The sequence below is a fragment of the Mycteria americana genome, chromosome 24 (assembly GCF_035582795.1).
Source record: "Mycteria americana isolate JAX WOST 10 ecotype Jacksonville Zoo and Gardens chromosome 24, USCA_MyAme_1.0, whole genome shotgun sequence".
Taxonomy (NCBI): domain Eukaryota; kingdom Metazoa; phylum Chordata; class Aves; order Ciconiiformes; family Ciconiidae; genus Mycteria; species Mycteria americana.
In genome coordinates, this window is record NC_134388.1 from 3,267,387 (window position 1) to 3,281,835 (window position 14,449).

The following is a 14,449-nucleotide window of genomic DNA, read 5'->3' on the forward strand; positions in this document are numbered from 1 at the left end:
TGGCGGGGTGGTGCCGCCACGCTGGCATCCTCGGCGGCATCCTCGGTCGTATCCTCCAGCCGTGGCACCAGTGGGTGCTGGAGCAGGAACACCACCAGCGCTCCCCAGGCCTGGGCCACCACCTCGCGTCCCCAGGCCACCACGGTCCCCAGCAGCTCCCACAGGGGCCCGGCCCGGCCGACGGCACCCTGGACCACGGCCACGCCGCGCTGGGCTCGCTGGGCTGCCTGCTGCAGCAGGGCTGGCAGTTGCCCGGCCCGAGCCCGCAGCTGCACCAAGGAGTCCTGCAGCCGCCGCGCCAGCATCCGACCCGCGGCCAGCCCCTGCCCCGGTGGCATCACGGGGGTCCCGCGCCCCTCGGCCGGCCTTGCCTGGGTGCCGGCACAGGCAGGGTGTGGGCAGGGGTCTGCCTGCGCCTGGTTCCTGCATGCCCACATCTCCTGGCTGTTGTGGAGCGGCTCCGCCAAGCCTTGCAGGGTCTGCAGGAGGAATAGCACCGTGGGCACGGGGGTCCCGGGCAGGGTGGGGATCCCCCCGCCCCCAGCACCACGAACCGGCGGCTCTCACCACGTCGAGGATGTGCTGGAGCTGGGCGAGGTGGTGGGGGGTGTCCAGCCACTTCTGCCGGAGCTGCTGCACCAGGGCCGCGGCTCGGCTCCTGGCATCGCCGGGCAGGGAGCCGAGGGGAAGGAGGCGGCTGTGCCGCAGAGCCCTGGCTGAAGCCGAATCTGGCCCCTCTGCAGCCCCGTCCGCTGCAGGGCAAGAGGGGCTGGAGACGGGGTGCCGGGGTCCTGGCCCCCAGCAGCATCCCGAGGCGAAGGGGACACGGGGACCAGCAGCATCCCGGGGTGGGAGGGACATGGGGACCCCCAGCAGCATCCCGGGGTGGGAGGGACATGGGGACCCCCAGCAGCATCCTGGGGGCTCTTACCCGCCTGCCTCTCGCCCAGGGGCAGGTATCGGTTCAGCCACTGCTGGGATGCGTCCAGCGCCCGCTCCGTGCTGTGGAGGACGAGCCGACCCGCCGCGGGGCCCAGCAGGGCGCAGAGGATGGTGGCCACGGGCGAGGGGCTGCTGGCACCGGTGTCCTCGGGGACTTCCAGCTCCATGGGGGGGCCCCTCGGGGCAGAGCCTGCAGCAGCCTGGGGTGCACAGGGGCTGCCGTCAGACCCCTACCCCCGGGACACCGACACAGCCCCCTCCGGGGACCTGCGGGACCCCAAGCAGGGGCACAGCCCCCAGGGACAGGGTACCTGCTGGGGTGGCTGCGGGGTGGCTTCATCCGCGGGGTCCACGGAGGCTCTGCCTGCAAGGGGAGGGGGCACAGCGCTGGCACCTGGGTGCAGGTGGGTGCCACGGAGCCCCTGTGCCGCCCCTGGGCCGAGCCGTGCCCGTGGGGGGCCTCGGCGTCTGTCTCTTCTGGGGGGCACGGAGGGGGTCTGCCGGCGGGACGGGTGGGCACCCAGCTCATGGCAAGCTGCGCCGGGCCAGGGGCTGAGCCGCGCTGGGGGTGCCCTGGGGTCCTGCTCGGCCCCTGCAGCCCTGCACCCGAGGATGGTGCCCCGGGGCCACCGTCACCGGTGGTGTGGGTGACGCCCCGGGCTGGGGGGACAGAGCAGGGTGCCACTGCATGGGATGCAGGGCACGGGGTGCTGCCCCTCAGTCCCAGCGGGGCGAGCAGGCCCTGCCCAGCACCCCCCCGCTGCCAGACCCTGCCCCCCTGAGCCCCCCGGGATGGGCCTGTCGGCGTCCCTGGGGCTGGGGACATCCCCCTTCCAGGACAGTCCTGGTTCCAACCTCCTGCTCCTGTCCTCCCACCCCTGGTCCCACCAGGCATCTTGCTGGGCTGTGGGATGGGTGGGGGGCGAGAGCACCCCCTCCACTCACCCTCAGCCATGGGCTCTGCTCAGGGGGTGGGGGGAAGAGGCCGCTGTCCCAGGGGCTCAGCCCCAGGCTGTCCCCTCCCGGGACTGCAGTCGAAGTCCCAGCCCCTGTGAGGTCACGCAGGGCTATGACATCATCACTCCTCCTGAGCCCCTGCTTGGGGTAGGATGTAGCCATAGGGGCCCCAATACCTCCCCCCCGCCCCCCCAGAAGAAGCCTCACAGTCCAGTGCAAAACTAACCACAGTTTATTGCTTCACAAGCCCTCCCCGACCCCACAAGAGCAGGGCTTGAAGGCACCAAGGATGAGGGGACATGGGGGACCCAGCCGGGGGCTGGAGGTGACCCCAAAAGGCACTTGGGGGAACCAAGGCACATTACTGCACAGCCCTGGCAGAGGGGACAAGGGACAGAGCTGCACCGGGGGCAGGCAGGAGAGGTCCCTTGTACAGGCGGGCACCGAGGTTAGGGGCAAGGTGGGCCAGGCAGGGGTTAGTAGATGCTCCTAGCGAGGCTTGGGGGGTGGACAGGGACAACAGGAGGGATGGATGGGACCAACATCACCCCACCCCCGAGGATGCTACTGCATCTCCTGGTCCACCAGGCGCTGGCCCGAGGGGGCAAAGGGTCCCACCAGCCAGGTGAGGGGCGTGTTGTGGGCCACGTGCTCCACCAGCTCGTCCATCAGCTGCCGAGCTTTGGTGGCATGGGCACGGGCTTGGGCCAGGACGCTGCCCGTCACGTCCTGGAGGGAGGCAGCGGAAGCGAGGGCTGCCCGTAGCTCCTCCACGTTGTGCCGGACCTGTCCTGCCGTGTCCTGGATGCTGGCAGGGAGGCCCTGGAGGCTGGACACCAAGGGCTGGCAGGAGCTCTGGAGCTGCTGCGTCAAGCCCTGCAGCAGGGCCAGCGTGCCCGACTCCACCGGCTGCAGGGGGACAAGGGGGTAGTGAGGGGGGGGGGGGGGGACACACCGGGTGACCCCGGGGACCCCCTGCCCTCCACCTACCTCTGGTGGCACCAGGTCCTTGCCACCGCCCGGTTGCTTCTTGCTCCACTCCAGCCACATCTGCTGCAGCTTCTCCTGCCCTCCCTGCAGCTTCTGGTCCATGCCCTGCTTGAGATGCTCCACCTGGGAGGAGAGACGGAGCCTGGCGTGGGTGGTCTGCCACGGCCCCAGGGTGGCAGGGGGGACACGGGGACGGGTCCTACCAGGTCGAGGGTGCGCTGGAGCTGGGCCAGCACGTCCTGGCTGCTGCGGCGGGCGCTCTGCAGCTTGCCCAGCGAGTGCTGGAGGGCTCGGTGCCGCAGCTTGGCCGAGAGGGAGCCCAGGCGCACGAAGTAGCTCTGCTGCTGCTTCTGCTGCTCCGTTTCGAAGCCCTCCACGGCCGTGGCCAGCTTGGCTGTGGGAAAGGAGCTGCTGAGGTGGCCCCACCACCACCAACCCCATGTAGAGCCAGCATCACCCTGCCCAGGCTGTACCCACCCCTCTCCAAGGGGACCCCCAGGCCATGACAAATCTCCAGGGGGTTGCGATCAGCTCCTTACCCAGCTCCTCATCCGTCACGGGCAGGTAATGGTCCACCAGCTCCTCCGACTTCTCCAGCATGGAGCCCATCCCGCTCACCACCATCTGGCCCACAGTCGAGCCCATGACGGTGCTGACGCCACTGCTCACCGCCGACTTGGTCAGCTCCACGCTGCCCTGCACGGCCCCTTTGGTCATGTCCATCACACCCGTCACCCGGCTTGTCACCGCGTCCTTGGCCCCAGCCATGGTGCTGGTCAGGACATCCTTGGCCCCCGTCACCGTGGATGTCACCAGCTGCTTGGTGTCCGAGATGAGCTGGTTGGGGGGTGGACAACCCTCTGTTAAGCAGCACTGGGGGGGGGACACCTCAAGTGTGTTTGCCCACCCCCCCCGCTACCTTCTCCGTGGGCTGCTGCAGGATGGGCAGCTTCTCCTCCAGCTTATCCAGCCCTTTGCAGGCGTATTCGTTGGCGGTGGAAACTAGAGACGTGAAAAGAGACGGTCTTTAATATCCTGCTGCCTTGCGAGAGCTCTGCTAGGGCCAGTTTTTGGGGCACCCCATAATCATGGGGTGCTGCCCCCCCCCCCAGCTTCTCCTCCAGCTTCTCCAGCCCTTTGCAGGTGTTTGGTGGCGGTGGAACCTAGGTATGAGGAAACAGCTTCCTCCTATCCTGCTGCCTTGCGAGAGCTCTGCTAGGGCCAGTTTTTGGGGTACCCCAAAATCATGGGGTGCTGCCCCCCCCCCCCCAGCCCCACTCACTCTGCGGCTCCAGCTTGGTGAGGATGGGCTGGGCCCCGCTGACCGCCGCCGCCGTCAGCGTCTTCACCCCCTTTTCGGCAGCGTCGCAGACGGACTTGACGTAGGGGTGGCTCTCCTTGGTGGAGGCGTACGCCGTGGAGACCATGTCGTAGGCAGAGCTCACCAGGGGCAGGCTGGCCACCCGCGTCCCGATGCTCTGGGGGCGCGAAGGGGTCAGGATGAGCGTGGGGTGGGTGACAGGACCCCAAATCTCACAGGGGATGGGGGGCACTGCGTGTCCCCAACCCCCCGAGCATGGCTTTGGGGTACTCTGAGGACTCTCCAAGCCCACCCAAGGGTGGGATAACCCAGAGCCCTGTCCCCAAGCAGGGACCCCCCTGGACACCCCCACCCCAAACCCCCCCTTGCCCCCACTGACCTGCTGCTCCTCGGCCTTGGGCTGCGCCGTCCCGGGCTCGCTGGTGGCCATGGCGGGGCTGGGGAAACCGCGAGTGGGGTCAGACCCCCCCAACGCCTCCCACTCACTCCCAGGAGGGGGGAACCCCAAGTTACCCCCCTCCCTAAGCCGGGGCAGCCACCACCCCGCCGGGGACGGGGACGGGGACGGGGACGGGGACGGGGACGGGGACCGGGACCGGGACCGGGACCGGGACCGGGACCGGGACCGGGACCGGGACCGGGACCGGGACCGGGACCGGGACCGGGCTCACCGCTGGAGTCTGCGCTCTGAGCTCGCCCCGCTCCCACCCCACCGGCCTTTATAGCCCCGGAGCCCGGCCCCGAGCGCATGTGACCGGGACCCGCCCTGCCGGGGCCGGGCCGGGGCGGGCCGGGAGCACCGACCCTCCGGGAGCACCGACCCGCGGGGAGCGGCGCGGCCCGGGGCTGCAGCGACCCCCTCCGGGATCGGGATCGGGACCGGGACCGGGACCGGGACCCCCGGGATGGGGCTGCACCGATCCCCCCGCCAACACCGGATCCCCCGGGTCGGGCTGCACCGGCCCTCCCGGGACTGGACCCCCCCCCAGGACCGACTCCCCCCGGCACCGGGCTACACCGACCCCCTCGGGACCCGATCCCCCGGGACTGGACCCCCCCAAGGACCGAGTCCCCCCGGCCCCGGGCTACACCGACCCCCTCGGGACCCGATCCCCCGGGACCGGACGGCACCGATTACCCCCCGGGACTGGATGCCCTGGGACCAGGCTGCACTGATCCCCCCCCACCCGAGAGCGAATCCCCCCGGGACCGGGTCCCCCAGACTGGGCTGCTCTGACCCCCTCGGGACCAGCTCCCCTGGCCCCCACCCACACCCACCCCCCGGGACGGCTCAGGCACTGGCCCCCCCAAAACCCACCCTCCCCTCGGGGGGATCCCCCAGCACGGGGCTCCCGCTGTCCCCCCCACACCTGGCCCAGCGGAGAAGGTCAGACTGGTCCCAGTGGGTGCCGGTGGCAGGAGGACGGACAGTCCCGGGGGAACCTGGCGTCACCCCGCTGGGTGCCGCGGCCACGCTGCACCCGCAATGTTGGGGATACCCCGGGCCCAGCCCTGCCGCGAGACGCAGCGGTGATAACCGGGACGAAGTTCAGTGCCACATGGCTGCAGTTCACAGTCCAGCCGCCTCGGCACCCCGCCGGCACCCTCCATCCCAGCGCCCCACCGGAACCCACCCCGCGCCCCCCACCCCGTCACCCTGCCAGCAAAACCCTCCCCATGGGGTCACCCCGCACCCCCAGCTCTGCCACCCCTGCCGAGCCCGGCATGACGCGGTGGCTCTGCCGCAGCCGGCGCTCCGGGCTGTGAATCATTTTAAGGCCTAAAAAGTTGTTTTATTCCTCTTTAAAGTGCTTTGAAGCTGCTAAGATAAGAAATCCCGACGCTCTCTGGGGCTGGGGACGCCATGGGGAGCCCCAGACCTCGGACAGGAAGGGTCCGCTGCGTCCTCCACGTGCCACCGTCCCCTCCCTCCCCGAACGAGTCCCCGGCTGCAGCATCAGGGGTCCCACGCCAGGTCACCGAGTCCATCGTCACCGCGTCCCCGCCGGGGATGGGGTTCACTGCTGCGGGCGGGCGGGCGCTCCCCCAGTTTGGCGGTGCCGGGGCTCGGGCTGGCTGCAGAACTGCGGGGGAGCGGGCACGTGGTGCGTCCCCCCCACGGTGATGCAACCCTCCCATTTGGCCATCTCCACGGGGACATCCTCCGGGTACTCCACCAGGGCGGGGGCGAAGGGCCCCACCAGCCAGGGCAGGGGCGCGTGCTGCCCCACGTACTCCAGCAGCTCGTCGATGCTCAATTGCGCCCGCGTCACCGTCTCCCGGCTCTGCGCCAGCACCAAATTCGACAGGTCGTGGAAGGAGCGGGCGCGGGAGAGGGAAGCTTGCACGCCCTCCATGCCGTGCCGGACGTGTCCCGCCGTCCCCTGCACGCTGCTGGGTAAACCCCGGGCGCCGGCGGCCAGGCGGGTGCAGGCGGCGTGGAGCTGGCGCAGGAGCCCGCGCAGCATGGCCAGCGTCCGCGCCTCCACCTGCAAGGCAGCCAGCGGGCAGCGGTGGCCCTGGGGTGCGGTGCTCCCCCTGCCCAGCTCGGACCCCCGTACCTTGGTGTCCTCCATGGGCATGGCCCCCCACCCCACCCCATACCTTGGTGTCCTCCATGGGAACAGGCCCCCACCCCATACCTTGGTGTCCTCCATGGTATGGCCTCCCACCCCATACCTCGGTGTCCCCCATGGGTACCCCCACCCCGTACCTCGTCCTCCTCCATGGGCATGGCCCCCCACCCCATACCTTGGTGTCCTCCATGGGTACCCCCACCCCATACCTCGCTCTCCTCCATGGTATGGCCCCCCACCCCATACCTCGGTGTCCCCCATGGGTACCCCCACCCCGTACCTCGTCCTCCTCCATGGGCATGGCCCCCCACCCCATACCTCGGTGTCCCCCACGGGTACCCCCACCCCATACCTCGCTCTCCTCCATGGGCATGGCCCCCCACCCCATACCTCGGTGTCCCCCATGCGTGCCCCCACCCCGTACCTCGTCCTCCTCCATGGGCATGGCTCCCCACGCCATACCTCGGTGTCCCCCACGGGTACCCCCACCCCATACCTCGCTCTCCTCCATGGTATGGCCCCCCACCCCATACCTCGGTGTCCCCCATGGGTACCCCCACACCATACCTCGCCCTCCTCCATGGGCATGGCCCCCCACCCCATACCTCGGTGTCCCCCATGCGTGCCCCCACCCCGTACCTCACCCTCCTCCATGGGCATGGCCCCCCACCCCATACCTTGGTGTCCTCCACGGGTACCCCCACCCCATACCTCGCTCTCCTCCATGGGCATGGCCCCCCACCCCATACCTCGGTGTCCCCCACGGGTACCCCCACCCCATACCTCGCTCTCCTCCATGGTATGGCCCCCCACCCCATACCTCGGTGTCCCCCACGGGTACCCCCACCCCATACCTCGCTCTCCTCCATGGTATGGCCCCCCACCCCATACCTCGGTGTCCCCCACGGGTACCCCCACCCCATACCTCGCCCTCCTCCATGGGCACAGCATTCTGCCGGCTCCACTCCAGCCACATGCGGTGGAGATGCTGCCAGGCACCGTACAGCGGCCCGTCCATGCCCTGACGCCCCTGCTCGATCTGGAGGAACAGACAGCGAGGTGGGAGCACACCGGGGGGTGCCGGGCTGGCACAGGGCTGGCGCTGTCCCCACCGCATCCTTACCAGCTCGAAGATACGGTGGAGCTGGGCCAGGATGCACTGGGCGCTGTGCCGCGCCCGCTGCAGCTCACCCAGCGAGCACCGCAGGGCTTGGTGCCGCAGCTTGGCCGAGAGCGAGCCCACGCGGACGAAGTAGCTCTGCCGCCGTCTCTGCCGCCCCGGTGATGCCGCCTCCACGCCCGCTGCCGCCGCTGCGAGGCCAGGGGGGTGAGAACCGCGTGGCCGGACCGTCCCAGGCCAAGCACCGGAGCATCCCGCCGTTGGCGCTGGGATGAGCCCCCCGAGCTCCGCACCCCATCACGGGGACATGGGGGTGCCCGGCTGCAGGATGCTTGGCCACCAGGTCATGTGGATGTGTCACCAAAAAGCCAAGTGGCCTCTCCGGTCACCTCTGCCGTGACACAGGGCCAGCTCTGCCCACCACTACCCCGAGCCGAGCTATAAATACCCGGGGTGGGCGGCACACCAGGCTATATTTGCTTTCTGGTTTCCAGGTGAGAGTTCACCCACCGCCGCGCCGCGTTCCCCGGCTTCGGGTTCCCGCCGGGTGGGGACCGTCCCCTGCGCGGTGTCACGGTGGCCCCGGGCACCGTGTGGGGCTTGGTGCTGCCCTGGCACCGCACAGCAGCCCAGACACCACCGTGAGGGGCTAAGCAGGGGCACCGGCCCGCAAGCGATGCTGGGGTGGTGCTGAGCAATGGGGTGGGGGTCCCGGGGGGGGCTTGGCACCCCCAAATTTGGGAGATGGTTTCCGGCCCGGCACAGTCGGCACTCACCCAGCTCCTGGTCCGTCCCGGGCAGGTATCGCTCCACCAGCTCCTCCGATTTCCCCAGCACCGTGTCCACCCCCGTGGCCAGGAGCTGGCCCACGCGGGAGCCCACCACGGTGCTGACGCCGGTGCTCAGCGCCGAGCGCGTCCTCTCCACGCCGCCCTGCACCGCACCGCGGGCCAGGCCCACCGCACCGCTCACGGTGGACGACACCAGCTCCCTGGTCCCTGCCACCACCTGGGAGGGGACAGCAGAGGGACGCCTTGTCCCGGCACCTCGCCCAGGGCTGGACCCCCCCGTGTCCCCCACGGGAGACGTTACCCTCTCCGGGGGCTGCTGCAGGATGGGCAGCTTCTCCTCCAGCTTATCCAGCCCTTTGCAGGCGTATTCGTTGGCGGTGGAAACTAGAGACGTGAAAAGAGACGGTCTTTAATATCCTGCTGCCTTGCGAGAGCTCTGCTAGGGCCAGTTTTTGGGGCACCCCAAAATCATGGGGGGCTGCCCCCCCCCCAGCTTCTCCTCCAGCTTCTCCAGCCCTTTGCAGGTGTTTGGTGGCGGTGGAACCTAGGTATGAGGAAACAGCTTCTTCCTATCCTGCTGCCTTGCGAGAGCTCTGCTAGAGCCAGTTTTTGGGGTACCCCAAAATCATGGGGTGCTGCCCCCCCCCCCCCAGCCCCACTCACTCTGCGGCTCCAGCTTGGTGAGGATGGGCTGGGCCCCGCTGACCGCCGCCGCCGTCAGCGTCTTCACCCCCTTTTCGGCAGCGTCGCAGACGGACTTGACGTAGGGGTGGCTCTCCTTGGTGGAGGCGTACGCCGTGGAGACGGCACCGCAGGCACAGCTCACCAGGGCCAGGCCGGCCACCCGGCTCACCACGCTCTGCCGGGGGGGATGGCAGTGAGCCGGGGTCCCCAGCGATGCCCGCAGCCCCCCTCAACCCTCCTTGCACCCCTACCTTCAGCTCCTGCCCATCCTCTGCCGGCGCGGTGTTTTCGGCTGACATGGCAGCGGCGGCTGCAGCGGGAAGAGAAAGATCACGGCGTGCCACGGGTGGCTGAGCCCGGCGTGGACCCCTGGGGTGGCTGAGCCCCGTGGCCACCCCTCACCGTGCCGAGGGGAGCAGCACGCGGCGGGGCTGAGCCCCCCCCAGCACGCCCCTCCACAGCCCCTGCTCCCGAGGGCTGAGACCCCTCAACTCATGACACGAGTGGGAGGCAGCTGGAGGCCTCCGAGCCGCTGGTGGGGGTGTCATGGGGGGTCTGGAGGGGGTTTGGGGATGGGGCTGGCCTCCTGCCCTGCCGGGATGCCGTGGGGTTGGCTGTCCCCATCCCCTCTTGGGTCCCCCCATCCCCGTTTGGGGCCAGGGAGGGTTTTTGGGCGACTCAGCCGGAAGCCGGGCTGGATTCGCCTTTCGCAAGCCTGCAGTGGGGACGTGCCACCGGTCACCGTCACCTCGGCCCGGGCGGCCCCGGGACCCCCCCCCGCAGGGAGCGGAGCAGCCGACAGCCCCCCCCCCCCCCCCCCCCCCCGCCCCCCGGCAGCGTCGCTGCCCCTTGGGGTGTCCCGCTGCCACGCGGCTGTGCCCCGGGTCCCGCCGGGGACCGGGCAGCGTCCCCGCCCCGCCGCCCCCCCCAGCCTGGCCCGGTGCCGTCCTGGGGGGGCTCGGGGGGGCCTGCAGGCAGGTCCCTGGGGGTGTCCCCTTGGGTCTCGGGGGAGGGGGGGGGCAGGTCCCCGGGGGGACACGGGGACCCTCGGGGTGCTCCGGGGCACCCGCCACGGAGGGGCGGAGGGGGGGACCGGGGGGGGACCCCTGGGACCCCCCCAGCCCCTGTGTCCTGCCTGAACCCCCCGGAGACCCCCCCGGGAGCCCCCGAACCCCCCCCGGGCCCGCTTTCCACCCTCCAACTGCCGCCAAGTCCCGTGGACGGTACTTACCGGGTGGGGGGGGGGGTGTCTGTCGCGACCCCCGGTCGTGATCGCGATCCCCGGCCCCCGCCCAGCGCCGGATTCATAGTTGGCGGCGGGAGCCAATGAGCGAAGGGGAGGGCCGCGCCTCCACCAATTAAAAGAGAGGGGCGGGGCGGAGGGGGCGGGATTTGGGGGGTGCCGCCACGTGGGGGCTCCCACGTGGGCCGGCGGAGGGGCCCGATCCTGGCCGGAGGCTCCGCCACGTCCCGCGCCCCCGGGGACACTGCGGGGACACCCCGACCCGGGTGGGCGGCCAGGGGTCCCGAGGCACCGCCCCATGCCGAGTGTCCCCACGCCAGGTGTCCCCTTGCCACGTGTCCCCATGCCAGGCACCTCCATGCCAAGTGTCCCCATACCAAGTGTCCCCACTCCAGGTGTCCCCATACCAAGTGACCCAACGCCAGGTGTCCCCTTGCCAGGTGTCCCCATGCCAAGCATCTCCGTACCAAGTGTCCCCTTGCGGTGTGTCCCCATACCAAGTGTCCCCATGCCAGGTGTCCCCATGCCAGGTGTCCCCTTGCCAAACATCTCCATACCAAGTGTCCCCTTGACATGCGTCCCTCTACCAGGCGTCCCCTTGCCAAGCATCTCCATGCCAAGTGTCCCCAAGCCATGTGTCCCCATACCGTGACCCAACACCAGGTGTCCCCATGCCAAGCATCTCCATACCAAATGTCCCCAAGCCAGGTGTCCCCATGCCAAGCAGAGCCCCACAGGGTCCCAGGCCTCCCCCAGCCCCTGTGGGTGCTCAGGCCAGGGGACAGCAGTGTCACCCAGCGGTGAGCAACGCCAGAGGGTGGGAGAGGGTGGTGGGCAATGCCAGGGGGTGGCCCCACGGGGGACAAGGCTGGCCAGGACGGGAATGGGCACGGGCAAGGGACACAGCGGGTATGGGACGGGCACGGTCAGGGGACATGGTGCCCGTCACTGCCTTAGCCCTGGGGACTTCATAGGACAACACACGGGAGAAAGTGCGATGGCTCCAAGTGACACCGTTTAATGTGCTCTTGTGGGGTGGGGACAGGGACATGGGACAGCCTGAGCCAGGCGGGATGGGGCCGGGGGCCACTGGGCTGGGTGTCATGGGATGGGGACAACGGTCATTGGGATGGGGATGGCAGGCTGGGGACAGGGGCCTTTGGGCTGGGGACAGCTGCAGCCCCGCTCTCCCCGCCTCAGTTTCCCCAGGAGAGCTCATCTCGGCTGGGGACAGAGTGGCAGGGAGGGAGGTGACATGCCCGGGCACCTGGGCTGACACCAATCCCCTTGCCTAGGGGTCCGGCGGGTGCTGCCCGTCCCCCTTGGGCTCACAGCCCGTGTCCCCAGCCCGGCTCACGGCGGCCACCTCCTGTCCCCGGTAGCGCGCGGGGCTGGCACAGAGGGCGTCGTGGGCGGTGGTGAGACGCGGGGCCGCTCGCCGCAGCAGTGCCAGCAGCGGGCACTCGCAGACCCAGGGGTTGCCCGAGATGTCGAGGTCCAACACGGGGCCGGGGGGCCGGGGGGGCAGCTCCAGCGCCCGCAGCCGGTTACGCGCCAGGTCGAGGACGCGGAGATGACGCAGGGGGACGAAGATGCCGGCGGGCAGCGCCCGCAGCTCATTATTCTGGAGGAAGAGGAGGCGCAGGGCGGGCGTGGGCGCGAAGGCGGCGGGCGGCAGCGTGCCCAGCCGGTTCCCCTCCAGGTCGAGCCGCTCCAGGGCCCGCAGCCCGGCCAGCGCGTCCGGCGCCAGGGATGCCAGGCGGTTGCGGGACAGATCCAGGCTACGTAGGGAGCGCAGCGGGCGGAAAACCGCCGGCGGCACCTCTGCCAACACGTTGTAAGCCAGGTTGAGCCAGCGCAGCTGGGGAAGGTTCTGGAACCAGGCAGGCTGCAGCGCCCGCAGCTGGTTGCCCTGCAGCACCAAGTGCCGGAGGTGTTGGGTGCCGGCGAAGATGCCGGCGGGGAGGTCGGCCAGGAGGTTGGACGTCAGGTCGAGGATGCGCAGGGTGGGCACGGGGCGCAGGAGGGCTTCGGGGAGGGTGGCGAGGCGGTTGGAGGAGAGGTGCAGCTCCTGCAGCCGGGGCAGCCCGGCCAGGGCGTTGGGGAGGAGGACAGCCAGCGCCGTGAACTCCACCGAGATGGCCAGGGTGGTGGGGGGCAGCCCGGAGGGGAAGGTGCTCAGGGTGGGCTCCGTGCAGACGAAACGGGTGGCGTTGGGTTGGGGGGAGCACGGCGTGGCGGGGCCGAGCGGCAGCACCAGCAGCAGCGGCAGCAGCGGCGGCAGGATCCGGCCCGGTGGCATCATGGTGCTGGGCTGCGGGCAGGCGGCCATCGTCACTCGAGGGTTGCGCAAGCCCTGCCGCTGCCGCCCCGCTGCCAGCTCTGCACCCCGGGGTGGGCAGGCCACGGCTGCAGGCAGGGAGGTGCCCTGACCCCCGCGTCCCCCCCTCCCTGGCCCCGCTCCGAGCCCCCCAGCCCTGCCCTCACCTTCCCAACCGGCCGGCGAGGCTCCTCGGGGACCGTCCCGTCTCCTCGGTGGCTGTCACCCCACGGGGGGGTTGGTGGCTCGGCCTCACTGCCGGTTGGGAAATCGTCGCTTTCGCTGCCAGCTCACAGGGTGCTGGCATCCGGGGCAGGGTCAGGGTGCTGGCGTCCCTGCGTCCCCATGGCACCCCGTGGCTCTTGGTGGACACAGCGTTGACACCCCCCCCCCTCCACCCTCGCCCCTCTCAGGGACATTATGGGACCCCAACGCCACGGGCAGCACGTGGTGCCGTACACCCGCACGGGGGAAACTGAGGCACGGCGCGCCATGGGTGCTGGGGAGCGGTGGGACCCCGTGTCGCACCCGCTGCCTTGTGGCAAGGCCCCGCGAGCGGCTCCGTGGCACGATGAGCCGTGGCCAGCGGCTGCTGCGGGCTGAGCACGGAGGAACTCGTTGCACGGGAGAGGGGCTGGGAGTGGGTGGGTGCACGGGTGATGGGTGGGGGTGTGCCCGGGGGGGGGGGTGAGCACGGGGTGTGGGTGCCTGGGGGGGGGGTGAGCACAGGGGGATGGGTAGAGGGGCGTGGGGGTGAACACGGGTGAGTGGGTGCACGGGGGGGGGGGGGGGCACAGGGATGTGGGTGCACAGGGGGGTGTGAGCACGGGTGGGTGGGAGCACAGGGGTGTGGGTGCACGGGTGGGTGCACAGGGGGATGTAAGCACGGGGTATGGGTGCACGGGTGGGTGAGAGCACGGGGGGGTGCACGTGTGTGTGCAGGGGGATGTGCGTGTGCCCACGGGGGGGGGGTGAGTGCACCGAGACGTGCGTGGCGTGGGGGGGGGGGGTGCGTGCACGGGGACTTTGCACACCGGGAGCCCCCGGGCCCCGTGCCCCCCCCACCCCCGTGTCCCCCCGTCACCCGCCGCCAGCAGCCCCGTGCCCGGCCCCGGCCGGTGCCGCTCCCCCGGTCCCGGGGGGGGGTAAGAAGGTGCCGAGGCGGCGGCGGGGGAGTCGCCTCCGGTAAACGGGCGTTTATTGGGGCCGCGGGGTACAGACCGCGGGCGGCCGCATGCATGGCCGCGGGGGGGGGGCGCCTGCCGCCCCCCACCCTATTTACAGCCTGCCACCCCCCCGGGGACCCGCCGGCCCGGGGCCGGGCAGGGGTGGCACCGAAAGGGCACCCTTTGCCAGCAGAGAGTGGGTTCGGTGGGGACCCCCCAGCCCCAGCAGTGCCCCCGCACCCCGGCTGTGCTTTCCAGGAGGGGGGTGCCGGGCGGGGGGGGGGCGGGAAGGGATGGATGAGCCCCTCCCCGTCCCCCCAAGCTGGCACTGGGCAGGGG

The 14,449-nt window shown here is 70.8% G+C and overlaps 2 protein-coding genes across 2 annotated transcripts; both read right to left on the reverse strand.

Annotated features, from left to right (window-relative positions):
* Positions 1-2,115: 2,115 nt before the first annotated feature.
* Positions 2,116-9,769, reverse strand: LOC142420290 (uncharacterized). The gene is made up of 16 exons (XM_075524057.1): positions 9,633-9,769; positions 9,361-9,556; positions 8,999-9,081; positions 8,683-8,914; positions 7,910-8,097; positions 7,712-7,825; positions 6,231-6,699; positions 5,529-5,722; positions 4,924-5,056; positions 4,590-4,876; positions 4,172-4,367; positions 3,809-3,891; positions 3,429-3,726; positions 3,093-3,283; positions 2,890-3,012; positions 2,116-2,808 (listed from the first exon to the last, which is right to left on the reverse strand). Exons 1-16 carry the CDS (start codon positions 9,678-9,680, stop codon positions 2,464-2,466), a joined length of 3,180 nt encoding a protein of 1,059 aa, XP_075380172.1. The 5' UTR covers positions 9,681-9,769; the 3' UTR covers positions 2,116-2,463.
* Positions 9,770-11,644: 1,875 nt separating this feature from the next.
* LRG1 (leucine rich alpha-2-glycoprotein 1) lies at positions 11,645-13,298 on the reverse strand. The gene is made up of 2 exons (XM_075524252.1): positions 13,112-13,298; positions 11,645-12,938 (listed from the first exon to the last, which is right to left on the reverse strand). The coding sequence occupies exon 2, from the start codon at positions 12,927-12,929 to the stop codon at positions 11,916-11,918; it is 1,014 nt and encodes a 337-aa protein (XP_075380367.1). The 5' UTR covers positions 12,930-12,938; positions 13,112-13,298; the 3' UTR covers positions 11,645-11,915.
* Positions 13,299-14,449: the final 1,151 nt, after the last annotated feature.